The 27347-nt window shown below is 39.6% G+C and overlaps 4 protein-coding genes across 9 annotated transcripts in view; 3 read left to right on the plus strand and 1 right to left on the minus strand.

The window, feature by feature from the left end:
- LOC115732123 (disease resistance protein L6-like) overlaps window positions 1–6881 on the plus strand; it is a 30513-nt gene extending 23632 nt beyond the window's left edge. Inside the window, exons 3-4 of the mRNA XM_048278098.1 lie at window positions 241–519; window positions 6372–6881. Of these exons, the coding sequence (XP_048134055.1) occupies window positions 241–519; window positions 6372–6881 (789 nt within the window). The remainder of the gene's footprint in view (window positions 1–240; window positions 520–6371) is intronic.
- LOC115729069 (disease resistance protein L6-like) lies at window positions 1629–2787 on the plus strand. Its single transcript, XM_030659511.2, has 2 exons — window positions 1629–2057; window positions 2165–2787. Exons 1-2 carry the CDS (start codon window positions 1810–1812, stop codon window positions 2544–2546), a joined length of 630 nt encoding a protein of 209 aa, XP_030515371.2. The 5' UTR covers window positions 1629–1809; the 3' UTR covers window positions 2547–2787.
- Window positions 6882–13540: 6659 nt separating the features above from the next.
- LOC115729070 (putative clathrin assembly protein At2g25430) lies at window positions 13541–15714 on the minus strand. The gene has a single exon (XM_030659512.2). The coding sequence runs from the start codon at window positions 15549–15551 to the stop codon at window positions 13740–13742; it is 1812 nt and encodes a 603-aa protein (XP_030515372.2). The 5' UTR covers window positions 15552–15714; the 3' UTR covers window positions 13541–13739.
- Window positions 15715–20464: 4750 nt separating this feature from the next.
- Window positions 20465–26887, plus strand: LOC115729071 (BRAP2 RING ZnF UBP domain-containing protein 1). Of its 6 annotated transcripts, none has more exons than XM_048277051.1 (11): window positions 20465–20869; window positions 21186–21294; window positions 21382–21496; window positions 21597–21694; window positions 23010–23116; window positions 23219–23468; window positions 23776–23829; window positions 24615–24758; window positions 24951–25015; window positions 26403–26484; window positions 26577–26887. In XM_048277051.1, the coding sequence occupies exons 1-11, from the start codon at window positions 20592–20594 to the stop codon at window positions 26754–26756; spliced, it is 1482 nt and encodes a 493-aa protein (XP_048133008.1). In that variant the 5' UTR covers window positions 20465–20591; the 3' UTR covers window positions 26757–26887. The 6 variants fall into 6 exon arrangements, with proteins under 6 accessions (XP_048133008.1, XP_048133009.1, XP_048133011.1 ...); XM_048277052.1 differs by having other exon boundaries at window positions 26580–26887; XM_048277054.1 differs by having other exon boundaries at window positions 26604–26887.
- Window positions 26888–27347: the final 460 nt, after the last annotated feature.

The raw sequence follows: 27347 nt of genomic DNA on the forward strand, positions 1-27347 counted from the left end.
TCTCTTGAGCTTCACATTTTCTCTTAGAAGAGGAAAAGTTCGAAATATCTTCTTGAGCTTCATATTTTCACATAAATTTGAGAATATGCAAGCACAAACTGTCATTTCACGAAGTTAAAAGTGAGAAGCCTCCACTACAACAGTACGACCACAAATTGAAATTAGTCCATCTTTTCTTATACGCAGTTGGTCTCATCTCATTATTCAAAACTTACGATCCACAATGTTTCCTAATTGCAGGGCACCAGTATGATTAAGGCCCTTCGTCTTGAGAAGTATGACCAACGAAGCTACACAAGTGAACAATTTCAAAAACTAACCAACTTGAGATTCCTTCAACTGAACGGTGCGAGTCTCATTGGAGATTTCCATAATTTACTTCCTCAATTGAGATGGCTTTGGTGGGAGAGTTGTCCCTCAGACTTTGCAGCGGCCAATTTTTATCCAAAGAAATTAGTCATACTCGATTTGTCAAGGGGTATGTTTTCGGATGATTGGGGAGGATGGGCTCTACTCAAGGTAAGATGTAGAGAAGGCATACCTCTTGTTAATATAATTATGTGTTGTTGAAGGTCCAATAGCACCAAGTTCTCATTTCTTTCATTTGGAAAGGTTTAATATCCTTCCTAAGATTAAGGATGTTTCCTATAAATATAATAGGAATTTGTAGGAACTTAATTATAGCATAAGCTGACGCCGTTAATATATTGAATCTATAATAACTCACAATCGGTCATGCTTAACATTGGACATACTGGAAAAAATAACTATATCAACTGAAATATATTAAACATATAATCACAATATTTGTGCGTATCTTGTTTTTTATTTTTTTTTAATTCTAAATGGTTTATGGCTTCTAATTGAACTTCTCCCCATGTAAAAGTATGTCCTTTTAGCAACAATTCTTATATTTCTATATCAATCTTCTTCTCTGTTTACTGCTTTGATTGCTCCATTTTCTTCTGTTTAAGGTGTGTGAGAGTTCGTTTTTTTTTTTTTTTGTCGAGAGTGTTTTCAAGCACGCACAGATCTGGGATTCCATATTTCTCTTCTCTGTTTCCTGCTTTCTTTTTAGGCTCTGCCCAGCATTCTCCGTTACTGCCTATGTAGGTGATGGCGGACCGAGAAAGATTCCATAGATGGGGAAGATTCAATAGATGGGGCTTCGTCTTTCTCTTTTGCTGCCTTTGGGCGATTCGCACCATCAATTGTCTCGCGATCGAAAGAGAAGAACCTGCTCATTCAAAAGATCAGACATACCGGGCGTCTTCCTCATCGAACCCTCCACACGAAGGAGACTATAGATGCGGAGACGAACGGCAGAGAGGAAACGATAACGAAGATCTGAATTCCAAGGTGTGTTCGTCATCGAACCCTAGAGGAGATTTTGAAGGCAGAGACGAACAACGGAAAGGAAATATCAACGAGGATCTGAATTCCAAGGCGTCTTCCTCATCGGCCCCTCCACATGAAGGAGATTATGAAGGTGGAGACGAACAGATGAAAGGAAATGACAACAGAGATCTGAATTCCAACGCGTCTTCCTCATCGAACCCCCCGCATGGAGGAGATTATGAAGGCGGACACGAACAGCAGAGAGGGAACAACCAGGAAGTGTTCTTAAGTTTTAGCGGAAAGGACACTCGCAAAGGCTTCACTAGTTATCTATATACTCGCCTTTCCAATGCAGGAATTCGAGTGTTCATAGACAAAAAAAATCTCCCTGTTGGTGAGGGGTTTGGTCGGGAGCTTATCCGCACTATTACGCGATCTAAGATCTCGATCCCGATTATATCGGAGAACTATATGTTCTGCAAATGGTGCCTTCGGGAGTTGGTTCATATGTTGAAGTGCAGGAGAAACAGAGGGCAAAAAATTGTGCCCATATTTTACAAAGTGAAACCCTCGCAGGTGCGTTATCTTAAAGGGAGATTGAGAGATGCATTCATTGCACGTAATGAGAGCGTGGATGGAATAGATTTCAAGGAATGGGAAGATGCGCTCGAAGAAGTCAGTAAACTGGAAGCATTCGAATCGGAAGAAATTGATAATGGGTACGTTATTCTATACCAAAACATTACTTGGTTTCTCATAAATAGATCTTACTTGAGAAGGAATATAATTATTGCCATCATCTATTCAAGTTCATTGTTTTTGACAGGCACGAGGGAACACTGGTTGAAATGATTTTTCGAGAAGTTATGCTCCATTTAAAACGACTTTATCAGCTAAATGTTTCCAAACAATTAGTGGGAATTGATGATCGTGTGGAACAAATTATGAGATTGATAGATGGTGTATTCAATCGTACGAGGATAATCGGAATTTATGGAATGGGCGGCATCGGTAAGACAACTCTTGCTAAGGTGTTATACAACAGACTCTCCAGTAATTTTCAGTGTCGTAGCTTCGTGGCAAATATTCGAGAAACATCTCAGCGCAAGGGTATTTACTACGTACAAAATCAACTCATTTCTGCCTTGATAGAAAATTTCGGTGGTGTGGCTAATGTTGATGAGGGAATTGGTCTCATCAATCTCTAGTTAAAAATAAGAGTGTCCTCATTCTTTTTGATGATATGGATGATGATACACACTTGAATGCTTTGGTCGAAGATGGTAGTTGGTATTCATCAGGAAGTGTAATCATCATCACAACTAGAAACAAGAATATTCTTGACAAGATTGAGGCAAGCATCATGTATCAAGTCGACCAGTTGCCTTAAGATGTATCATTGATTTTATTTAGCAGACATGCATTTCGAAAGGATTCTCCTCCGAGTGATTATGAGGTTATCTCTCATGATATCGTATCTACTACTTGGGGGCTTCCCTTAGCTCTCGAAGTTATAGGTGCATTCTTATGGGGAAAGAAAATGGAAGTATGGAAAAGTACATCAAAGAAATTAAAGGAAATCCCTGATACAAGAGTGAAGGAGAGGTTGAAGATAAGTTACGATGGATTGGATTTTGAGGACCAACAAATATTTTTGGATATTGCATGTTTTTTTATTGGATCATCTCAACAAATGCCAACTTATATGTGGGATGCTTGTGGGTTTTTCCCTGGAAAGGGGATTGAAGTATTGAGTTCGATGTCCCTAATAAAAATTGATGAAGACGGCAAGCTATGGATGCATGATCAATTGAGAGATCTGGGAAGGGATATTGTTCGTCAAGAAAATCCAGACGAGCCTCAAAAGCGTAGCAGATTATGGAATCATGAGGAAGTTGTAGAAGTGCTTGAAAGAAACCAGGTAAGAGCCGTCTTTTTTATCTTAGTCTGTGCATGGGGGTCTATCTTCCTTTTTCTTGTTTGTGATACAAATTATTGTCGGTCCTAAGTCTCCAAAACTTGCCGCTTCTACCAGCATATCAGCCTTTTTTTTTTGTTAATTGTTGTTTTTGCCCTGATTCTAGGACATAATTGAGGAGCAATCTGTTGGTCATGATTCTCATGAGTTGTTTGTTAATAAGACTTCCATTCATTGTGACAATTAGCTATTCCGATTCTCGTATTTGATGACATCCAATTAATGTTGTAATAATATGAAGAAACTTTTGAAGAAAAAATAAGTACTTTCTCATCTGAAAGATTTAAACTTTGAAGGAATTCCAAACCGCCTCGCATATGCCTATTATGACTGTCATGATTTGTAGTGAATGTGCAACTCATCAGATGACAAATTAAATAACAAAAATGAATTTGAGTTCCTAAAATATATGGTTACAACGAAAGAAAAGATAAAAGATTTGAGTTCCTTAAATATCCAATTTAATCAAACTTCTTGTCCAATCTGTTTGTAAGCAAGATCTCACGAGTTTTTGGGATCAAAAACTTATATATGACTACTTTCTCACTGGAACTAAACATGACAGTGGAAAGATAGCATCAAGCATATGTTGTAATCAAAAGAAGAGTGAAAGTCATTTTATATAACATTTGATACGTGATCGGTTTTTCGTCCGTGTATAATGATAAACACTCATTGAAAAAACACTTGATAAGAAAGGAATGTAAAACATGACGTTCTCATTTTCATTTTGCTACTTAGAATTGCAAACAAGGTATGCCAGAAAAAGAGGGATGATTCTACAATGGAGATTCTTTAATGTTGGGACATGTTTCGATGGCAAGTTTAACGGATTTTTTTGGATAGCATAGAGTCTTAATTTCTCATATAAAGATGTTAGAAAGTTCAATCTAAAAAACTTAAGTTAATAGGTGGAGAGAGAATACGTGAATAAAAGAGTATTTATGACCTATTGTCAAATGACGTGGGATAATATTTCAACAAAAGATATGAGTTAGGGTTGTTTCTTTAACATACAAAGAGAATGAAATTCGATTGAGATATTTGAAGTAGCGTGTGCATAAAAAAAAAGTGTTGAGATTGATGTCTTGTATTACGTTATCCAAAAGATTATGAGGCGGTTTCGAAAGGCCTCCTGACGACCGGACAGCACGGGGGTCCCTCTCCCCGGCGGGGGTCGCGGGGGCAGCGCCCCCGGGCTGCCAAATGCGTTTTATGTTCAGTCATAGAATGATTTATATGGGAAAGTTAAATATTTTAGGCTATGTGGGCAATTTTGTAATTTGCACCATGTAGGGTTTCGCTATATATATTTAAGGCGAAACAGGTCTCAACATAGAAAGAGGGTGTGAGAAAGAGTGGCTGTACATTTTTCTACATTATTAGTGAAACGGATCTCATCTCCCCGTGGACGTAGGTAGGCGGACATCTCCCCTACTAAATCACGTAAATTCTTGTGTTGTGCGAATTTCCATTACTTTCTTGCATCGTTGATATGATCGAATTTAGATATTCGACAAAAAGGTATTCTCTTGAGCTTCACATTTTCTCTTAGAAGAGGAAAAGTTCGAAATATCCTCTTGAGCTTCATATTTTCACATAAATTTGAGAATATGCAAGCACAAACTGTCATTTCACGAAGTTAAAAGTGAGAAGCCTCCACTACAACAGTACGACCACAAATTGAAATTAGTCCATCTTTTCTTACATGCAGTTGGTCTCATCTCATTATTCAAAACTTACGATCCACAATGTTTCCTAATTGCGGGGCACCAGTATGATTAAGGCCCTTCGTCTTGAGAAGTATGACCAACGAAGCTACACAAGTGAACAATTTCAAAAACTACCCAACTTGAGATTCCTTCATCTGAACGGTGCGAATCTCATTGGAGATTTCCAGAATGTACTTCCTCAATTGAGATGGCTTTGGTGGGAGCGTTGTCCCTCAGACTTTGCAGCGGCCAATTTTTATCCAAAGAAATTGGTCATACTTGATTTGTCAAGGGGTATGTTTTCGGGTGACTGGGGAGGATGGCCTCTACTCAAGGTAAGATGTAGAGAAGGCATGCCTCTTGTGAATATAATTGCGTGTTGTTGAAGGTCCAATAGCACCAAGTTCTCATTTCTTTCATTTGGAAAGGTTTAATATCCTTCCTAAGATTAAGGATGTTTCCTATAAATATAATAGGAATTTGTAGGAACTTAATTATAGCATAAGCTTATGCCGTTAATATATTGAATCGATAATAACTCACAATCGGTCATGCTTAACATTGGACATACTGGAAAAAATAACTATATCAACCGAAATCTATTAAACATATAATCACAATATTTGTGCGTATCTTTTTTTTTTTTTTTAATTCTAAATGGTTTATGGCTTCTAATTGAACTTTTCCCCATGTAAAAGTATGTTCTTTTAGCAACAATTCTTATATTTCTATATCAATCTTCTTTCACGAGAAATAAAAAGTCACAATTATTTAGGTATCGTTTGGTTATGTTCACACAAACATTTTAACTGCTTCATATATGAAATACTATTTGAATGGTCATGGATAGAATCAGTTACCTTAGTAACAAAAGTCAACGCTACTTCAAAATAAGTGCATTGCTTTATAATAGGTTTTGTGAGGGCGAACTATATGTTATCTTTCTGATTGCTAATCAGATGGTATTTATTTTAGCCAAATTGGAAGATATGCCTAATGCAATAGGAAAATATAGTTGGCACATGGACATCCCTAACATTTTTTTTTTTTTTTTTGCAATAGATATGCTCTGGATACATTTCTATGATGGTGACGAGGCCAAACGACTGAGGAACATTGAAATAAAACAAACGTGGAAGTAGTGGAGAATAGAAGCAATGATAGCTTGGGAACTGAAAATTGAAACGTGTACATGTTTTTCTACGTTAAAAAACTCTAAATAAAAGGAGTATTGGAGCATGAGTATTTTTTTATAAGAAGTCTTAAAAAAAAAAAAAAAAAAGGAACTAGAGGAATCACTTGCAGCGTTCCAATCTCCCTGATATATCTTCTCTTTCTTTCAGATGGCAACCAATCTCAAAGTTCTCCGCCTCTCGTATTGTGAGTTTTTAAGAAGAACTCCCGACTTGTCGACTTTAAAAAGCTTGGAGATTTTGAATCTTGAAGGAATGCCAGACCTGACAGAGATTCTTTCTTCTCTCAAGGACATCAAGACCTTCATCTCCTTGAATCTCAAATTTTATGCAAAGATCAAATTTCCACCGGCGGGAGGAGACAGAATGAAAGAAGAGGTGGAGTTTCTATTTTATAGTGCTATCATTCAAAGGATTCCTCCTGCGGAAGGTTGTTCGATAAGGCTGAAGACTCCAGGTGCCACGTATTATGAAAGACTTGATCGACTTCCGGAATCCATGAACTATCTCGTGTCATTAACTGAGTTGAACCGAAATTTTTATCTGATAGAAAGGATACCCAGCTCCACAGGCCTTCTTTTACCGCCAATGCTGTTCTCATTTGATGGATCCTGGCTGTTGGGACAACTCCCCGACTGGATGATCCGTCGGCATCATTGACTAAGCTGGTCTTCACAGCGACAGAAATTCGAAACTTCCTGAAAGGATTGGGAATCTGCATAGAGCAGGACGGGGGATATACATATGCAGGAAACTCACACAAGAGAACCGACAAGTAACATCTAGAACATCTGGCTTCTCTTATTCTTTTTTTTTCTTTTTTATTATTTATATATTGAATCGTCCTTCAGCCACTGCCCAATATTTATGCTGATTGGCATTGCGTGACAGTGGTGCGGAGGCAATTTAGAAGGCACCATAGAGCATCTGCAAAATCGTGGAGAAGCAAATGAGATTGGCCGTCGCCAGGATGAACAAGGAGGTCACGGAGATTTTGCAGCTGTGCGTCGAGGCGAAGGTCTGGAAAACCTTGAACGACCAGACTGTTTTGTTGTCCAAGGAATTAGCTAGTCAGCTGCTGGCTTATGTATTAGTGCTAGGTGATGGTATTTGGCAGCTGAATAAGGGGATTCTCATTGTTTTTTCACCTAAAGCTAGTTGCTTTACCATGAGTATTGAATGTGTTTGACATTGTTGAGTTGTCTTGTAAATGAATTTTTTTTTCGGATCTGACTCCCCTTTTTGCACTATTTATTGAAGTTGGCTTTCCACGCAACATAAATTATTCCAGTTAGCTAGATTTGGAAGAATTGCTTAAATGATGTGATTTTGGAAGTCTTTGATAAAAGGAGGTTGGGGTTAAAATTCGTGCGGAAGTTTAATGGTGCAAAAATTATCCAAAAGTCATGAATCTATTGTATAGTGGCCAATTCAGTCCTAAATTTTCAATTTCGACCAAACTAAAGGTTTTGATGATTTTTCAATATAGTCAGTCGGAATAACCACGGTTAGTTGGACGTCGGTTGCATTATGTGGCACGGTCAACACGCCGATGCTGACGTGGACGATTGTTATAATTTTTTGAAAGATGTCCTTTTTCTTTGTCTTTTTGCTTATGGTCGATCTTTGCGAAAGCCATAGACTAGTCATAGGCGAGGGGGGCAAGGGTAGCCCTCACCATTGCCAAATCTAGGCGAGCTCGGCCCCCACCTATGGCTAATCGCAGGTCGAGTCCACTGCCATTGCCAAGATTGGCCACATGTAAAGAGGAAATGTAAAGGAAAAAGAAAATAGAAGAGGAAAAAGAATAAAAAAAAATTTTCACGAATTGCTCATGTTAGCATGAACCATACCACGTAAAGGACATAGCAAAAGATACATAGTACATTACATATTACTAGTGTGAGACTGCGACTGAGTTTTATTGTGTTCATTCTTGAGTAAGGATGAGCATGGTCCGGGTGGATAGGTTCCAAACCTAGAACCCGAAACCTACCTTGATATAATGTGTTCCTAGTTTTTGGAACGTGAAACTTACCCTTTTTGTCTCGAAACCTGCTTTGAAATTTGCCTTTTTTTTTTTCTTTTTGGTCCGGTTCCAAGGTCTACTCAAGAACTTTTTTTCTTTTATTTATTTTTCTGATTTTATTTTTTCAGCAAAATAATATGAGTAACAATGAAATGCTTCAAAATAAAAGATGAATAATAAAACTTACTATCTATCAAAAGTAACAATCCCTAATATGAGCAATAGAAATTACAATCCACCAAAAATAAATGGGTGACGCAAGCGAGACTCGAGTTTTTTTTAACAGTAGTTAAAAGTTGATTTCAAAATCGGTCCACTTCCCAAGTGGGTCTTCACTTAAAACCAGGAATCGGCCCGATTGCAACCAATTCCCAAAAAGGAGAACCTGTTCCCGGACCGATTGGAACAGGAACCGGTTCTTGGGCCCGTTTTTGTTTGAAAAATATAGGAGAAATGGAGTAACAATGTAGTCAGAATTTGAGGCGTGTAATTACTTTCTTTTAGGATCAATTTGCCCACAAAGTTGCTATAGGTTTTTGACAAATTCCCTTCAGAATACAAGAAAGTCACAATAAGAATCTTGGATAGTAATTCCAATGATCTCCTAAAACTCTCTACGAAATAATGAAATATGGCTGTCTCTCTTTGAAGGAAAACGAAAAATTGAAAGTAACTTTGAAATTGAACAGAACTATCCATTATATAATACTAATACAACACACCTCTTGGTGTCCGAACTTCTCATACGAACGCAACTATTCATGTCCGAAAAAGGACACAACCGTTGATGTCTGAAAAATTACAACTCGAACATTACTGTTCGTGTGTAAAAACCACCATTCGGACACACCTATTCATGTTCAAAATTGCTAATTTGGACGGACGCAACCTTTCATTGTCTGAAAAATGTCACGTCTGAAAATTATAGTTATTCATTGTATAAAATTCGAAATTTAATAATAATAATAATAATAATAAAATAGAATTAGCTTTAACTCCTACGTGAACAGTTGCACCGCTTCGGTAGGGCTCAATAGTTAATTATTATTACTATTTTGAAAAATAAAATAAAAAGTAAATAATTGCTGAATAGTGCCAAATCTAGACCACGACCGTGCAAGCGTGCCTTCAAAAGATGTCACGTCTAAAAATCGTAACTATTCATAGTACAAAATTCGAAATTAAAAACAATACTAAAATAGAAATTAACTTTAACTCCTATGGGAACATCACACTGTTTCGGTAAGGTTCAATAGTTAATTATTATTACTATTTTCAAAAATAAAATAAAAAGAAAATAATTGCTAAATAGTGCCAAATCCGGACCGCGACCGAGCAAGTGTGCCTTCGAAAACTGTCGCGTCTGAAAATTGTAACTATTCATTGTATAAAATTCGAAATTAAATAATAATAATAAAATAGAAATTAACTTTAACTCCTACATGAACAGTTGCATTGTTTCAATAGGGTTCAACAGTTAATTATTAGAGTTAATATCACGAAAAACCTCAAACTGGTGCACTTGTGACAAATTTATCCTAAACTATTTTTTTACCACAAAAAATCCCAAACTAGTACACTTGTGACAAATTTATCCCAAATTGGTATAATTGTGACAAATTTACCCTCCGTTAATTTTAGTTAAATCTAATCATCAAATTACTGAGTTTGATGACACGTGGTAGTTGATATGTATATTAGTTTAGGGTTTTTATCCTCTGTTTGTCACGGGTGTATCAATTTGAGATTTTTCATGGTATTAACCCAATTTTAAAGAGGTAAATTTTTCATAGACGTATTAGTTTGGGGTTTTTCTTGGTTAAAAAAATTAGTTTAGGGTAAATTTGTCACGGATATAACAGTTTAGGGTTTTTGGTTGTCCAAAAAAATAGTTTGGGATACATTTGTCACACGTGCACCGGTTTGAGATTTTTCGTGGTCAAAAAAATAGTTTGGGGTAAATTTGTCACGGGTGTATCGGTTTGGGTTTTTTATGGTATTAACCCTAATTATCATTAATATTTCGAAAATAAAATAATTATTGAATAGTGTCAAATCCGGATAGCGATTGTGCAAGCGTGGCTCCGAAAACTGTCGCGTCTAAAAATTGTAACTATTAATTGTATAAAATTCGAAATTAAATAATAATAATAAAAAAATATAAATTAACTTTAACTCTTACGTGAACAGTTTCAAAGAATAAAATAAAAAGAAAATAATTGCTGAATAGTACCAAATCCGGATTGCGACCACGCAAGCGTGCCTCCAAAATATGTCGCGTCCGCAAATTGTAACTATTCATAATATAAAATTCAAAATTAAATAATAATAATAATAATAATAATAATAATAATAATAATAAAATTAACTTTAACTCCTACGTGAATAGTCGCACTGTTTCAGTAAGAATTCAACTATTAATTATTATTACTATTTTGAAAAATAAAATAAAAAAGAAAATAATTGCTGAATAGTGCCAAATCCGGACCGCGCAAGTGTGCCAAGTGTTAAGTGCATCAAAATCGTGCAATCACACGTGGGTATAGTGGGGTCTAGCCCACTTGTCTATTTCTTTATTTTGAAAAATCATAATAGCCTTCTAACTAATAAAGAGACTTACACTCTTCTTTTTATCCTATGTGGGATTAGAAATGCAACTTTTTGTTTTATTGTTTTACAAACAAACTTCAACAACTTTTCGTGTGGTCCGGTCTGATTTTCGAGTAAATCCGGTCCGGTTGCACACCCCTACTTGATAACGTTGGCAACTATCAAATTCCATTAAGAACCAAAAAAAAAAAGAAGAAAGAATGAAAGAATGAAAGAATGAAAGTGACTGGGAACTTGTTTGGCCTGTAGGCATCAATAACTTACCAATAGTTTTTGACAAGGACCAACATTTGTCCAACATTACCTATGATTAATAATCCACCATTCATTTCTATGGTTATCGACGTGTTAAAAGTTGCCAACATAATACCAAATTACCAACTTTAATTCAATTGATGTATAAACACTCGTCGTATTGAGGTATCAAGTAATTTATCCACTGACCAATTCGTTACCTTACTTGGTTTTGGAAAGAACTCACATTTGTTTATCTTACAAAAATTACCCACAGCTTTAATAATCTATCAACATTTACCATTGTGACTCATCAACATGTTTTGTTTTCAGAACTTACCAACGCGTCAAAATTACTTACTTTTATACAAAATTACCAATCTAAATTTTGCTAATATAGCAACATCCGTCACAATAAAAGGACTTGATCAATTTTAATAACTTACCAACTGTTATCTTGTTTCGTTTTGAAAAGTACCAACATCAATACATACTTCCACAATTACCATTTACGATACTAATCTACCATCATCTATTTTGGTGGACAATCAACGTATTAAATTGCTAACTATTATTCAAATCATCAACCTTAATTTGACTCGTATACCCACATTAACATCATGCGAATGATATTGGTAACTCCAAAATTTGGAGAAAATCGTGTACAAACCAATGGTTCTAGAGCAAGTTGGTTTGTTTGGGCATGTCTATGTTTAAGATTAGGCGGGGTAAGACTACTTAAGTTTTTTTAGCATTTTTTTTAAAAGAATGCACCGGTACAAAGCATCCTAAACTTGAAGTGATTGTGCTCCTTTGGATCATATTCCTAGCGGCTATCTAGAACAATCTCATCCCAAAAACAAAATGAGTAGATTTTGAACTATTAAGGTTCCGTTTATTTTGCGAAAAATATTACCTCTTATGGAAAAAAAAATTCGGTGCTTGGCTGAAATGTGAAAAATAATCGGAAAATTTTTTTCTATCATTTTTGTAAAGGAAAATTTGATCTTATTTTCCTAAATATATGTACACTATTTCGACCCTAGTGACTTGCATAGGTAGCTAGGAGAACCAAGACATAGGCACCAGAGTCTTTGGTCTGGACTCGATGGACCCAGGCTGCAATGTTGAGGACTCGGACATGGGCGTCGGGGACTTGGGCGCAAGCACTAGGGTCCAAGCCTCTACCGCGATGGACCTAGACTCGGGCTCGATGGATATGGACACATGCACTAGCATCCCAAGCTCGGCCTCAATGAACTCGGACTCAGGCTCGGGGCGCTGGGGATTTGGGTATGAGTTTTAGGGTCTTGAACACGATTTTTGTTGACCCGAGGCCAGCCTCCATGACTAAGGTGCGGGCGTCGACAACCTAGGGTGCAGGCATATGGGTCTCTAGCTCGGCCTCTATGGACCCAACCTGGGGCACTAGGGAGTGGAGCAACAGCACCGGTATATTAGGCCTAGGCTTGAGCACTGAAGTCCCAAGCACGGGCGTGGGTGACCCAAGCCCCACCTTTGTTGACTTGAGCTTGGGCACCAAGGTACCAAGTTTGACCTCTTTGGACCTGGGCTTGGTCTTGATGGACCCCGGTGGACCCTTCCTTGACCTCTAGACCCGGGTCCGCTACGAAGGGCCTAGGAATGAACGTTGGGGTTCTCACGCTCAAGCGCATAATTTCAGGTCCAGACTCTGATTTCCAGACGAATTTATTTTTCCTGAATTTTAGTGTAGATTCTCCGTTAATTAGGAAAATATCTTCCATTGGCTAATTTGCCTAAGCGATTTGGACGCTGAAAAATGAAGAAACAGCCTAAATGATGGATCGATTTTCTATTTCCTTGGACTAAAAGAAGCAACTAAAAAAAGAAGAAACACGATTTTCCATGAGACAGACCATTCACTGGGGAAGTGAATAATAGTTCCCCATTCGACCACACATAAGATGTCTACAAGAAAGATGCATATGCTAACACATGTTGTACGAATAATTTGGATCATTTATTTGGTTTTGGGAACAAAGCATCGACCAAAGTGATGTATCATTATTTTTGGAAATCAATAAACATTCATTAGACCTGTCAAATGGGTGGGTTTGATCGATTTTGAGTTGGATCATTAATGGTCCGACCCATTTAAATAAAGATGGATTTATAAATGGGTTTTAGACCCATCTTGACGGGTCTAACGTTCATAGTTAGGCGGGCATGAGGATAAAATAGTCCATTCCAGCCGAAAGAGAACGCCAAGGGAGTATAGAAATCCAGGTTTGACCGTTGCCCATTCCATCCCCTAATCTTTGAAAAGGAGACCAACAAAATTATCTTTGACCGACCGGAAGCCAAGTCAAAGAAGTCTCTATCCGCGTACCACAACCCAACTGGAATTATAGGCGAGGGGGATCGGGGATCCGCAAACCTCTTAGATTAGGAGGTCATTATGGTCTTTGCACAAATATCATTTTTAAATCTAAATAGATGACCAACCCCTTCATATATATGTTACAACATGAAAAACCAGATTTACCCCAAATGCTGTGTACATTACGCTCCAACCCTTCTGACGCAATTTCACAAGAAAAACTTCCCAATTATAGAGATAAATAAAGAAACAAAAAAATGTCCGAAAAGTGACAAAACACAAACTAGGTTGTGTGATAGAATCCTCCTTGTGGCATCCCGTAAGGCATCGCCATGTTCCCAGGAACCGGACCATAGTAGCCAGAACTCATCTGATGCCCTTGCATCATCCCGTGGTTTCCCCACATCTGCTGCTCCTGCACAAGCAACTCTTGCTTCCTCCCGACGTCCGCCATCTGCACGTACGGAGGTGGCGGCTGCGCTAGGGAGGCCGAGAAAGGGTCCTGAGGGCCGACTGGTTGGACCGTCCCGTCGGGGGCCGGCAATGCCAGGATCTGGTTCTCGGCCTTGCCCGGGACTACCTGCGAGGCCACGCTGCTTGCGCTGCCTCTCCTCGATTGGTCAGCGCTCACGTGCTGCCTCACGGCCCCTTGGTCGTACATGCCGCTCAGGAGCAAGGGGTCGAATCCCCCCGCCATGTCGGCCTTTTGCTTTGCTAGGTTGCTAGCCGTTTCGACTAGGAGTAGCTCCCAATCGGCTTTAGTGTCATCGGCTGCCGGCGTGTCCCATGCCGTGTCCCATGCCGAATTTGCCTCGGGCTGTCCGTTCGATGGGAATGCTCCCCACGACCTGTCAGTTGATGCATTTGGTGCGCTCGAGAACAAGGCCACAGCCAACTTGTTGCCCTGCTCGTCAGCTGAAACGCTATCATCGCTTAAATCAATCAGTTCTCCTGTGGCGTGCTGAGGCTGCGGGTCGGGTCGGGGTTCGACCAGAGGCGCCGGGGGGATATGGTTCTCTGGAGCAGGAAGCGCTCTCATCTCGTTCATGTTCGGTTCAGACCGCTCCTCCACTGGTGGCTTCGCTTCCCCAATTCTCTGGGGGCTATTCTTGTTCGGCCTATTTTGGTTCATCTCCTTCAGCAGCTCTTCAAGAGTTCCCAGGACTTCATCAGTAACTCTCTGCACTTCAGGAAACTCGGACATCCGGGCGATCCCCGCGTCCCTGCACCAATTGTAGTGCCTCATGAGCTCGTCGATCAATTTTGCCGCACCGACGCACGTGTCGAAAGCCTTGAGGCAGTCTCCATATTGCATCAGGGCAAATCGATCTTGCAACACCTCCAAGCCCTCGCTAATCTCGCCATAAAGCGCGAAGCTCTCCTTCAACACCTGGTAGAGTGCGAGGAGCACCAGTCGACTATTCCTGGCCGCTCCGGCCGGCCTGCAAGCCAAAACCCGGTCAAGAATTCTCAATTGGAGGTTCAACCTGAACAAAACTCTCTCGGGGCCCATTTCTTTGATCGGCACGATCTCTCTCTTTGCAGGGCTTGACGTCCTGCCAAATTCAAGTTCTTGTCTCTCTTCATATTTACCCACAGCACCAACCCCACCACCCTCCTGTCTCTTCTCAAACACCGAGAACTCGACCTTCTCCTCGAGATACATCGCATAGAACCTCAGGAAACCCGAATGGTCCCCCGAGTTCGGGTGCGCCTCGTCCCTGAAGTGCGACATGTTGAGCAGCCGCATCCCGCGGTGAGAAGCATAGACGATCTCGACTTCGAAACCGGGATGGCCATCGACCACTACCCGGTGTATGAGCAAGAGACACTTGAGGGCCACCATCCAATCACGTGTTCTGCTCAACCGCCTCGCGATCAAGGCGAAACACGTGTCGAGGTACCCTTTGGAGTGCGCGGTGAAGGCGAGGATCTCCCTGACGTGCCTCTCGTCGGCGGGGTCCTCGTCATGGCTGGTGGCCTTCACCACCAGGATCTCGAGCTGCACCGCCATGTTGTTCGAGACCTTGGCTATGCCGATGCTCGTCTGGTCCTTGACGGCCCCGATCGCCTTCCGGATAGTACTGGGCGCCATCGAACACGAAAACAATCACTCCGATCGAAGCGGATCTTCGCTCAAATTTCGCAAGAACAACCTATCAAAAAAAGAAGAAGAGGGGTCTTGGATGAGTCTGAACAAAATTGAGGACTAGAGATTTTCAAATGATGGCGGAGGAGATGTGAGGATTTAAAAGTCAATATGTCAAGGGTTGAACAGAGATAACGTGTTTGGTGCGGAAGTTCAAAAGGAGGGAACCGCGTGATTACTGGGCGTGCATTTGGCTTCTAGAAGAGGAATACACTGATTTCTTCCCAATTTTTTTCTTTTTTTTTTGGGCAAGTATGTTAATTGAGCGGCATATATAAAAGGAAAACGATCGTATGACAGTCACACTGTGCGTGTGACCGTGTTATGCGTACCACAAAAGATTTCACAACCTTTTTTCTAATGTTATGTGCTAGCTTCAAATTTTTTTATGGCTGGCATTAGACCGTCCACAATCAAAATGAATAGTTTTTTGTGACGGTGAGCGGTCATCCTAGAAAGGTTCTAAATAAAATGAATAATTTTATATTATATCAGCAGCATGAATTAGTTGACCAAATAAGTTTTTTTCCCTCTCTTTTCTTTGATGTAATTGATTCATTGTGGCCTAGACTTCCAAGGGTACACGTTCACATATTTCAAACTAGCATCAAAAGGATTTGGGAAAGTAAAGGCATGCTACATCCCACTCTATCATAAACCCGAAACCTTCAGCCACCCTAAGGTAAGTGTCCTTAGTGGTAGTAAAAGCTAGGGATCACTAATTTCCTCGGCAGGATCAAGTTACTTGAATCCAATTTGAAAAAAGAAGAAAAAAAAAAAAGGGCTTCCTAGCCTCCCTCTCTACCCTCCGGCCACCACCTCACCTACATCGATGTCGTGCGTAGCCTCCGATTTGCAGATTGTATAGACCAGGATTGTTTTTGGATCGCCAATCACGTGGGTCCCATCATAGACTAATCGGATCACCAGATAAACTTGGGTTTGATTAGCGCAATTGAAAGGATGGTATGATCTTCTTGAATTGAGAAGATCTCAATATACCGAGAGCATATTTTTGTTTAACCGTATAATTGTTCTTTTTTTTTTCTCTTACCTCAATGGATTTCATGTTCCAGGGAAAAAGAAAGGCAAGGGGAATAATTGTGATCGGCAAATTGACATGGCGTGATGGTGCAGGAATGTTGGTGAAGTCGAACTCCTGGGGAAACGGTCAGTTCTTATGCGTAAAAAGAAAGTCAAACTTGGACTGCCCGCTTAAAAATAGCTTTCAAAGAAGACTCGTTGGTTTGAGGATGAACCTGCGTTAACTCGACTCGCTACTTCGAAACTACTCGAACCAGGACTTTCAAAGAAATGTTTCATGAGCATTCTCATTTTTCTTTGAACAATACATGTTTTTCCCTAAGGAGGTCATTTTTTTCTCGGAATTTTTTGAAGCCTTCACCTAATCTGATCTCAACGGAGAAAAAAGAGAGGGTTAAAAAAAAAAAAACAGATGGCCAAGTAAAGCTTCGGCTTCTTAGCATCGTTTCACAAAGATGCCGGCCCTCATGCAAAACTGGTGATAGCGACGTGCCTAGAGATGGTAGCCGTCGCTAGAGGTGTCAAATGAGTGAATCGGATTGAGTCGGATTTGGATCGGGTCGAATATGATCCGACCCATATTGACCCGTCTAACTCATTCTGACCTATATTTAATGACCCATACCCGACTCGACCCGCAATTGACCCGACCCGCAACTAATCCATACCCGATCCGTTTTGATCCATATTACCAAAACATACTCATTTAACATATTTTAAGCTCTTCACATGTATATGTTACATGGATAAAAACTTCACATCAAATAAAAAAGCAAATTAAACAATAAAAAATTTAGTAAATAAAATAAAAAATGATATTACTAAAAGACCAAATTGCTATCAATCGCTTCAAGTTCCCCGAGTCCTCCATCTTCGTGCTCACCGGTGCGTTGACCTCTTTTTCTTTTATCTCTCCTCCAATAAGAATTTGATCGTCTCCGCATTCAATCGCTTCGCTCTATCAGTGATGCTTCTTATGAATTGCTAAGCGCACGTTGACCGTCTATTTCCCATTGATTTCTTCTCTCTCTTCAATGATTTCTCATTGAGTTTGACACGGTATAGCACTACAATGTCGATCGATAGAATGTTTGATGCAAGAAGATATGTGATAACCACTACACAAATTACAGATTGGGTTCGGATTCTATTACATGTCCAAATAAATGGCTCCTTATTGATCTTCATCCATGTGAGTTCTCGAATACGAAGGTATGAAGTAGTTTGTCCGGCGGCTAATCTGGTCTAGTCTTAGTCATGTCGCATAATGATCGGAAAAGATTTGCAATTAGTTGAAACAACAGAAATAAATTCCTGAAAGATACTCCGCGTCTACGTGCTATGTTTAACAGCTGCTATTGTTTCGGGATGTCTATTCCTTTATTTGGAATGGGGCCACATTAGTCTATGTGGAAATAAACTTTCCAGAAGATGGGGAGAGATCATTTGGGGCGTCCAACCAAACAGAACATGCCAATGGCATTCCATTGGTTGGCGGGTGGTTGGCAAGAGGCAACGGTGGACGGGCAGGGGTCGGCGGGTCGATGGTGGCGGCGGCGATCGGTGGTGGTCGGCGAGGTGGTGGGCGGGCGGTGGGCTGGTCGGGGCGGTAGGTGGGTGGTCTGGAGATGGTGGTTGGCGGCTCGTGATCCAACCCAAGTACAACGATGACTTAACCTTTTAATGGGTCAAAAATGGTTTTCATACGGATTATAAGTGTAACTCATTTTTGACCCATTGGATTTAGCTTCAATATTTTGGATCCATTTTTATTGGACCCTCTAAAAGCTAACAACCCATATAGAACCAATTTATACAAAATACGGGTTAAAAATGGGTCATGGACCCGTATTGACATCTCTCTGATGGCGGTTTTGGCGCCCTTGGTGGCAGCGGTAGCCAGTGAAGGAAGGAGGAAGAAGAAAAACAAGAAGGAAAGGAAATTTCCTATGTGTTGGGTTGGGAAGTCTTACACCTGATTAGTTAGTCGACATCAGCAAAATCATACGACATGATGGGGAAACCTAACATTGAGACAAATCTTGACAGATGAGGTGCTTAAGTTGATCAAAAAATAAAATTTGGTTACTAGATTGCATAACGAGGAAAAGTTCTGGTCGTTATGATATCATTGTTCTCAACATTTACCTTTTCAGTTTGTTTGATACAACTTTTCCGTAGTTGCTACTATTGTGTAAAGGTATATTTGTACGTTTGGTAAGAATTGCTCAAAATTGCAGCATCCTCAAAAAGCTTCAGCAATTTATAGTAGTTTTTAGAGGCTGAGATGCTGCAGTTTTAAAACAGTCACGCGACTTATGGCACCACCACAATGTAGTACAGCCGCAGCACGGCCATCAGAGGTGATGAATCCGCTTGGCTTACTCATAGGACGTGCCAAAACCGAATCGAAAAATCGAACCGAAATTTCGTGTATTTTCGGTTCGGATGATGGAAAAATAACCGTTCATTTTTCTTAGTTTGGGTTATTTCAGTTTAGTTTCGCTAACCGAACTATGTCGAAATTCTCAAAAAAAAGATGAACGCGCAACTTAAAATCTCTCTTCTTTCTCAACCCTCTCAAAAATCACCCTAAACCCTAATCTCCGTCCCTCTTTGCCGTTTCGAAAATTAGAATAACCTGACCGAAACGAAACTTTTCGATTCGGGGTTCGTTTCAGGTCGCATTCGGTTCAGTTCAGCTGTTCATCCTATCAGTTTGGTTCGATTCGGGTTACCTGAAAATCTGAACCGAACCGTTGACACTCCCTTACTCAGACTCGAGAGGCCGGAAAGGCAAATGGGCGGGCTTAGATAATATCCTTACGTCAAAGGAATCCCGGCTCACCCAAAACCGTGCGGCCGTGCCCCACATCTTTCGGGCTTGGCCCAATCCAGGCACGCATAATAATCACCTCCATTAGAATCCACGACTAGGTCAGTTTAGCCCTTAATCATTTTTTTTTTTTGCTTTGAATAATTCTCGTTTTTTCCCACCATCTTCGATTCTCGTTACGTTATGTTCCTAGGTCCTGCGTATCTCATCGAGTGTTCACCGTCTTCGTCCTACAAATTATTTCGTTCGTAGGCAATCACATAACATGCTTCCAATTAAAATGATTTCGGACCCCGCCCAATTGAAAAGTAATTTGGTATTCTTGGTTCAAGTTCTGTGTAATAATTTTCAAGGAAATAAACGGTAGGAATGTATAATGATCTCACCTGCTGTCAGTTTTGAATTTAGCCTTTTCGGTTATTTTGAATTCACGAAGTGAACAAAAGTGTTTATTGCGGAAAACTCATCTCAACAGGCATACCCTCTTTCGATTAAGTTCGCCTAACTAATAATTGATGTCAAGATAGTTATGTGGCATGATAATTAATTTTATTGCACCAATTAGGTTTCTTTGGTTGAAAGTAGCGACATTTATAATTGCGAAAAATGCATTGAAAATCTTCAAACTTATTACGAAAGTGGAATTAAGTCCTAACTTTTTCAAAAAGTTCAATCAAGTCCTAAAAACTCGTCGCGAAAGCGCAATACGATCTCAAAACTTATTTGAAAAGTGTGATCGAATCCTAAAATTTTCAAAAAGTATCTAAAACTTCTTATGTGAATCCAATCAAATCATTTCATTGATTGCAATTTTTAAAAAATTTAAGATTTAATTATACTTTTTTAAATAAATTTTAAAATTTAATTATATTTTGGTGATAAATTTTAGGGCTTACATGGATTAATTGAAAGTTTTAGAAGTGATTTGCACTTCCGTGGACTACGGTGCACTTGTTCCTTTATAATTTTAGGAAGAAGCCGTGCACAATCCTCGCGGTTCCCGCGGGTTTCTTCTGTCTGCTTCGCTTGCGTGGGCTTGCCATTTTGCATCTTCCCGACTCGGCGATTCGACTCACCCAGCAGCAATCCCAGAAGCCCGACGAAAAATGTTCTTCCTCCGGGTCCACTCGGTGGACACCGACCACCCTCTCGCCACCGACTACGGCGGCTTCTCCTCCTCCTCGCCGTCGCCGAGCCCTAAGTTCACCGAGCGGAGGGGCATGGTCCACCTGTTCCGGACGCTCTCGCACGCGCCTCTCTCGAGCCCCGGCTCTCGCTCCACCACCCTCTTCGTCGTCGCCGTCCCCAATTACTTCTCCCCCGACGACTTCATCCGGTTCTGCGGCCCTCGGATCGATGACGTCTCTGAGCTCCGGTTCATCAGGTAAGGCTTCGATCGTTTTTTTTTCTTTCTCCTCTTTTTGTGGGACTTCGACTGGTTTTTTCAGTTGGTGAAAAAGAGATAATTTGAGGAACTAGTTAGCTTCGCTGTCGATTATAATTCGCTGATCAAAATCTAAAAGCTCGACTCGAGTATTGGAAAATTGCTCATGATCATGCCTTAGGGGGGGTCCGATGATGGAAGTTCAATTTTGTGGAAACATTCCAACGGTGGAACTGCGTTTTCCTATTTGGTTTCTTTTAAATGCTTTGTGGTAGTTTTAGTGATCATTGTGTTGCGACTTGTGGGTTTGATGTAGGAATGATGGGATGGAAGATAGGTACAGTGTGCTGGTCGAGCTTGTCGATCAAAAGACTGCTGACGGTTTCTATTGCACCTTCAATGGCAAGAATTTTTCGCCCGCTGAGGTATTTGCAATTTTTGGACCTGTTTATTGTGAAATCCCATAGTTTAGTTTTCTTTTCACTTTTCATACTCTTCTTCTGGACATGCAGGCTGAGGTATGCCATATTCTATTTATGCACGAAGTGGACTATACCGAATCAGCTGATGTAGCTAGCACACCCCCTTCGGGCTTTACGGAGCTACCATCATGTCCAGTTTGTCTTGGTAAGCCATGCTAGTGCTCCCTTGCTCCTTATATTTCCCTTGCAATGAGACGAGTTTATGGAGAGTTGTTCACAGTTGCAACCTTTTTTTCTTATGTCAGAGAGATTGGACCCAGATACCAGTGGAATTTTGAGTACGCAGTGTGACCATTCCTTTCATTGCTCATGTGGTACAAAATGGACTTACTTGTCTTGTCAGGTTAGGCATTCTTATGCTGATACAGATTAGATGAATTTAGACCGTAATTTCTCAGCTACTGTCACTATCTTTCTGTTAAGTTGCTGACTGTGGATTAATTGTTGTCTTTTGATAGTACTTTCATGTTCTTTATAATCAAGTCCCTTGTACTTTTAATTTGTCAAATCAAGTCCTTCTATTTTTACAAATTTCTTAATCAGGCCAAATCCAGCTGGCGTGACCATTAGATGACTTCATTGTGTAACATGGATAAATTTTTTTTGAACGTGGACATCCAATATTTTATCCATGTCACACTTTGAGGTTATCTGCATTGGCTAAATTTTTCCATGCATATCCACGTGGGCATCCGCATTTTTTAATGGCATCTTATGCCATCCGTGACTGCCAAAATTAGGTGTCATCACCGTCGTTGTTCGATGGCCACGTCAGTTGAATTTGGTTGGATTTAGTGTCGGAAAGACTTGATTAGAGAATTTGCTAAAGTAGAAGGACTTGATCAGACAAATTAAAAGCATATAGACATTATTGGAAATAGTGAATGAAAAGAATAATATTCCTTTACTCTATTGTGCTTATTAAGTTTCAGGATTTCTTTAATTTTCATGACATATTTTTGGAGGTTTGGAATAGGTCAATGGTATGGCTTCTTGGAGTTATTTTTTGTTTATTCTCATATTCTGACACAAGAACCATTGCAATGTCTCATCATGTGTATTTGATCTAATAGTCCTGTCACTCCTGTGTCAAATTTCTGGTGAGTCAAAGAGTGACTGAAGTAATAGCAGTGGCCAAGCATAAATAATAAGTTCATGTGTGTTTACAAGTACAGGGTGATCATAATGATGTCAATATCCTGATCTTTGACCTCAAATGTCTCCTGTCTTGAAGCTAAGATGGTTCATGGTCATATTTTACGTTTCGAGTGATGTTCTACTTATTGTGATTATTCTCTGTCCATGTGAATTGCAGCAAAAAGTACCTTTGAACTCATGTACATATCGAAAGGTGAAAAGGTGCCACGTAGGAGCTATATTGATGGACATGTGCATACTAACGTTTGCTTGATTCGTCAACCTTTATGGTTAAAATAAGTCAGTATGTTTTTCTCCCAGGCTGGTGATGTCCCAATGTTCTTCCTTTGATTTTATTGCAAGGTTCAATTACATTGCTAAAGATTTCAATTACGGCACATATCTTGATTTGGTCGCAAGGAATTACCTATATTGGAAATGTAGTTTCATATTGCAACATCATCAGGGATGCCGCTCTGTGAACTGATTGTGAAGAGGATTCTGTTTCTGTTCTTTATCAGGTTTGCCGACTATGCCAGCAGCAAGATGAGGTGCCTGCCTGCTTTATTTGTGGAACAATGGAAAATCTTTGGGTTTGTCTGATATGTGGTTTTGTCGGATGTGGAAGGTGATAGATCCAGTCATGATGTGCTGGAATTTTCGCTTGCTCTATATCTTTTGTGATTGGATTGGCTGTCTTGATTATAGCTTTTCTTTTCTGGCTTTGTAGATACAAAGATAAGCACGCAATCAGCCATTGGAAAAATACGCAACATTGCTATTCTCTTGATTTAAGAACACAGCAAATTTGGGATTATGTTGGGGACACTTACGTTCATCGGCTTAATCAATCAAAAGCTGACGGCAAGCTTTTGGAGATGAATTCATACTGTGAATCACTTGAAGGAGATTGTGGTAGCTGTGGTTATAGCGAGGATTCTGAAATTAGTGGGGCACTCTTCAGCAGCAAAATTGAAGCAGTAGGTTCATGTGTTGTCTTATTTGTATGCTGCGAACATTTTTGTTTTCTGGTTCTACTTTCCATGCAAAGGTTTGGAATTTGGACTCAGTTAAGTGAGATATTTGAAGTTTCGAGGTGCATGATGCTTTTACTGTTTTGGGTGCTGACAGATGACAATGAAAGATTCTGTTTCTGGTTTTGTGCTTCACATGTTCATGGCCAAATGTCACATGTTCAGTATTGGGCCTGCAAAATATATATTACCCCCATTGTAATTATCAGACTTTCGAGGTTTACTCTGACACTGTAGTTTTACTTTTTTGTAGATTCACGCTGACTATATTCATCTAGCTTCAACTCAGCTGGAAGTGCAAAGAAAAGTAAGCATGCGTATACCGAGACAATTTCAATTTGTTTAACATAGTCCTTTACATTTTAGTTTTTTTCCTGATCAGCCACAGTTCTAAGCATTACTTGTGAAAGCTTCTCTCGATTGTGTTTTTGCTTTAGGTAATGGTTTTAAGTACACATATTTTAGGAGAAAACCATGATATCACATTATCTTAGTTATTTCAGATTCAAAAATGTTTCTCCATTTCTTTTAAGTGAACTTACTCTTGGAACTCTAAGGATTGTCGAAACTGTTGTGAAGAGAAGGAAAGTAATTACGCTAGTGCTGTATAATCTCAGCTTCGTTTCCTTTTATATGGCATACAACATTTTATAGTCAATTTGCATACTTGATGTGTTTAATGAGCTTATATAGGAAGTATAAAAGAATTAGTGGGCTTGCATCTTGCAAAACTTCTGCCATTCTTCTACCCTCTTTTTTTCTCACTGATACGTCTGTGGTAGAAAATGAATTGAGTTACCCTAAGGTGCCAGGACTCTTTTATTATTGACTTGTGATGGCTAGCTTTGGATGGAACAGTATCTGAATTGAAAACTTGCCAATGTATCGGAAGTAGAATTACAAAAGCCATTAGATTTTATATCAACTGCCCATGCTACTTTTGTTGATAGTGTTTTGTTTCTAACCCATGTTTGTCATTTTTGTTACCTTAGATTCCATCATCCTTGGACTGACTTTAAAGAATACATTTTAAGTCCCTGGACGTATCATCCCCTATTAATTCTTTTGTTTGCTCTTGTTTTTCTCTGTTAGCATTATGAGTCTCTCATGTTAGAAGCCAAAAGTAGAAAAGAAAATTCCAAACTAGAAGCAATCGAGAAAGCTGTGACTTCAAAGATTCAAGACGTCCATAGTGAGCTGGAGAAACTTGGTGACGAAAAGAAGGCCGTGGCAGAGGTAAGAGTTCATTCTTCTCTGTTTTACCTTTTGCGACTTTGGATGTTTAAAGCTTGAGAGGAGGGCTGCCTGAAGCCATGGCTGATCGTTGTTTTGCTTGTTTTTCACATGCCTCATTTTCAATATGACTATGAGATGCAATAGTTTTCACTAGGACATAACAGTAACAGATGTCGCTCCTTGTGGTCGCAGCTTAATCAAACTCTTATCAAGAACCAAGACATGATGCGGAGAAAGGTTAAGGAAATTGAAGAGAGGTATGTTTCTTGCACTGAACATCTGTTGTCAAAACACTAACACCCCCACCCAACCAACCACCCCACACCCCCTTCCCCCCAAAAAAAAAAAAAAACCCAATAAAAAAAAAAAATTGTTTTCCTCCACATGCTCGCTCAAATTCATTGCTGATGTATCTAACCATATCTTGTAATTAGCACAAAGTTAAAGAGTTAGTTTCTCAGATTAATTCATGGGCATTCTGCATAACTATGTATAGAAAATAGATAGTTAATAAATAAGAAAGAGAATCCCATGGCATCCATAGTCTCATACAACATAACCAGTAAAACGAAGCGGCATTGTAGCAATAGTTCATGTAAGTGAGGTTGGTCATGAGAGTGGAAGTGGGAACAGACAGTTGAGAAGAAGAGAAAAAAGTGAGAATGGTATTATGAAGAGGAAGAGTTCACATAGCATGGACTTTTAGATGGGAGGTAAAAAGGTAAAAGTTGGAAGGAGGAGGAAATACAGCACCTAATACAAATATGTGAATAGCGACTATAGGTGAATTGTAACACATAATTAATGGCAGAAGGACAAGAGTCATTTTATGCTGAGTAATAATTTATCAAACAGTTAATATGCCTTCTTGTACTTTGGGGAGGATAATTAAGTTTAAGTTAATCATTGGTTGAAGGATGTGGCAATAAGATGAAGTAGCTTTTGGTAATTTTTATTGAAGTTCTTCAAGAAAAGTGGCGAGATGGGACAAGCTCTAATAAGGGAAAAAGAGAGAAAAAAAATCGGGGGAAAAGGAGAAAGGAGAAAAAAGTTCCATGTGTCCGCACTTTCTATCACTTTGTTCCTTTGTTTATACGTGCTCCAACTTTAATTTTGTTTTTATTTGAAGTTTTAGTGCTACTGCTTTAGAGGTTGAACTTTATCACAGAAGTCAATGTTAAAAATTGATGGACGTGGTTCAATTTGAAAGTGCTTTTTAACGCACTAGTGAAACTTGAACATTATTCTTTGATGTTTCAAGACTTAAATTTTAATTGATACTGTTCAGCATATAAATTTTACAAATTCCAATTGAAGTTCAATTGGTTGTTCATGCTGCGATATGTTGACATTTCAACTTCCACAAAATGGAAAATAAAAGGAAAAGAAGATACACTTGGTAGACTTAAAGCTTATTTGAGCTTCACATGCCAAGCAATGTAGGTGTAGATGCCTTTTGAGTACCTTAATATGCATACAGCACTTTCTGTATAGAGCATATTCATACATCCTTTTGAAATATACTCGTCTTGTCCATCTTCATTCAAGTTTTATGGGCTTATCTTCCTGGATAAGCATTATTATTGATTGTATCGACATCTCCACAGTAGATTGGTCTTCCCTTCTGATTTGACATGAATGAAGGATACATGTGCTTCTGTGCATCTGCAGGAAAGCTCTGTCACTGAAGTCGAAGGATGAACAGATACTTGACTTGGAAGAACAGGTATATATTTTTTAACCGTGAAACTGTAATAAGTTATATGGTTCTGATATAGCATGGTGAAAACTCCGTGCGCGCGTACTGTGTTGTGACAGCAGTATGTCCCTCGTCATTCTTCGCAGATCAGAGATCTTAAGGTGTACATTGGAGCCCAGAAAACACTCGATGAAACGAATGATAAAGATGGCGTCAAAGGAGGAACCCTGTTACCAGTGCCTTTGCAGCAGTCAACCCCAGCCAGAAAGAGCGGGAAGCCCAGTCGAAGACGGAAATAAGCAGGTGTCACTTTGTGTGCAGATGCTTGACAAGTAAACGAGAATGACGTGAATGCATTTAATTTTTTTCATCGTATTGACAATCGTCACAAGAAGGAAAACTACCATTAGCGGCATTTGCAGATGCAGAGAGAGAGGAGGGGGGGGTTGGTATTTCACCGTCCCCAGCGTTCTGTAGAACGTTTTGACTTTCCCCAGGCCTCCTCTTTGCTTGAGTCTCAATGTCAGGCGCCTATTAACATTGTATATACATACTCGGTCGAATGACGAAAATTAAAGATTGACCTTTCTCATTTTAGGTGTTACAGTTCCACTGGTCAAGCCAAGCATCCTTGAAAGAAATACTCAGATACACTTGTTTTACCAAGTTGTCCCCGAATGGCATTGGCAATCCCCTTTTCTAGCTCTTTTTCTTGGAGGGATTGAACTAACGATCTGACTCTCGTTGAAACTGCTACATAACTTACTTATTTTATAGCTATCTAACAATATATGGACGATTCTGGAAAGGGTCTAAATAATCACTGCCAGGTCCTCTAGTACAACTCCTCTGCAGCAGCATTGGTTGTGAAAAGTGGATACTGCAGCTTT

The sequence above is a fragment of the Rhodamnia argentea genome, chromosome 4, assembly GCF_020921035.1.
Source record: "Rhodamnia argentea isolate NSW1041297 chromosome 4, ASM2092103v1, whole genome shotgun sequence".
Classification (NCBI taxonomy): Eukaryota; Viridiplantae; Streptophyta; class Magnoliopsida; order Myrtales; family Myrtaceae; genus Rhodamnia; species Rhodamnia argentea.

What these genes read in the sequence shown, in the direction of transcription:
- LOC115729070 (XM_030659512.2), bottom strand. Translation starts at nt 15,551, where the DNA reads ATGGCGCCCAGTACTATCCGGAAGGCGATCGGGGCCGTCAAGGACCAG.
- LOC115729071 (XM_048277051.1), top strand. Translation starts at nt 20,592, where the DNA reads ATGTTCTTCCTCCGGGTCCACTCGGTGGACACCGACCACCCTCTCGCC. An exon ending in ATCATGTCCAGTTTGTCTTG is followed by an intron (nt 21,497 to 21,596) that starts GTAAGCCATGCT and finishes TTCTTATGTCAG; the next exon opens with AGAGATTGGACCCAGATACC. An exon ending in GGACTTACTTGTCTTGTCAG is followed by an intron (nt 21,695 to 23,009) that starts GTTAGGCATTCT and finishes GTTCTTTATCAG; the next exon opens with GTTTGCCGACTATGCCAGCA.
- LOC115729069 (XM_030659511.2), top strand. Translation starts at nt 1,810, where the DNA reads ATGTTCTGCAAATGGTGCCTTCGGGAGTTGGTTCATATGTTGAAGTGC. An exon ending in TCGGAAGAAATTGATAATGG is followed by an intron (nt 2,058 to 2,164) that starts GTACGTTATTCT and finishes TGTTTTTGACAG; the next exon opens with GCACGAGGGAACACTGGTTG.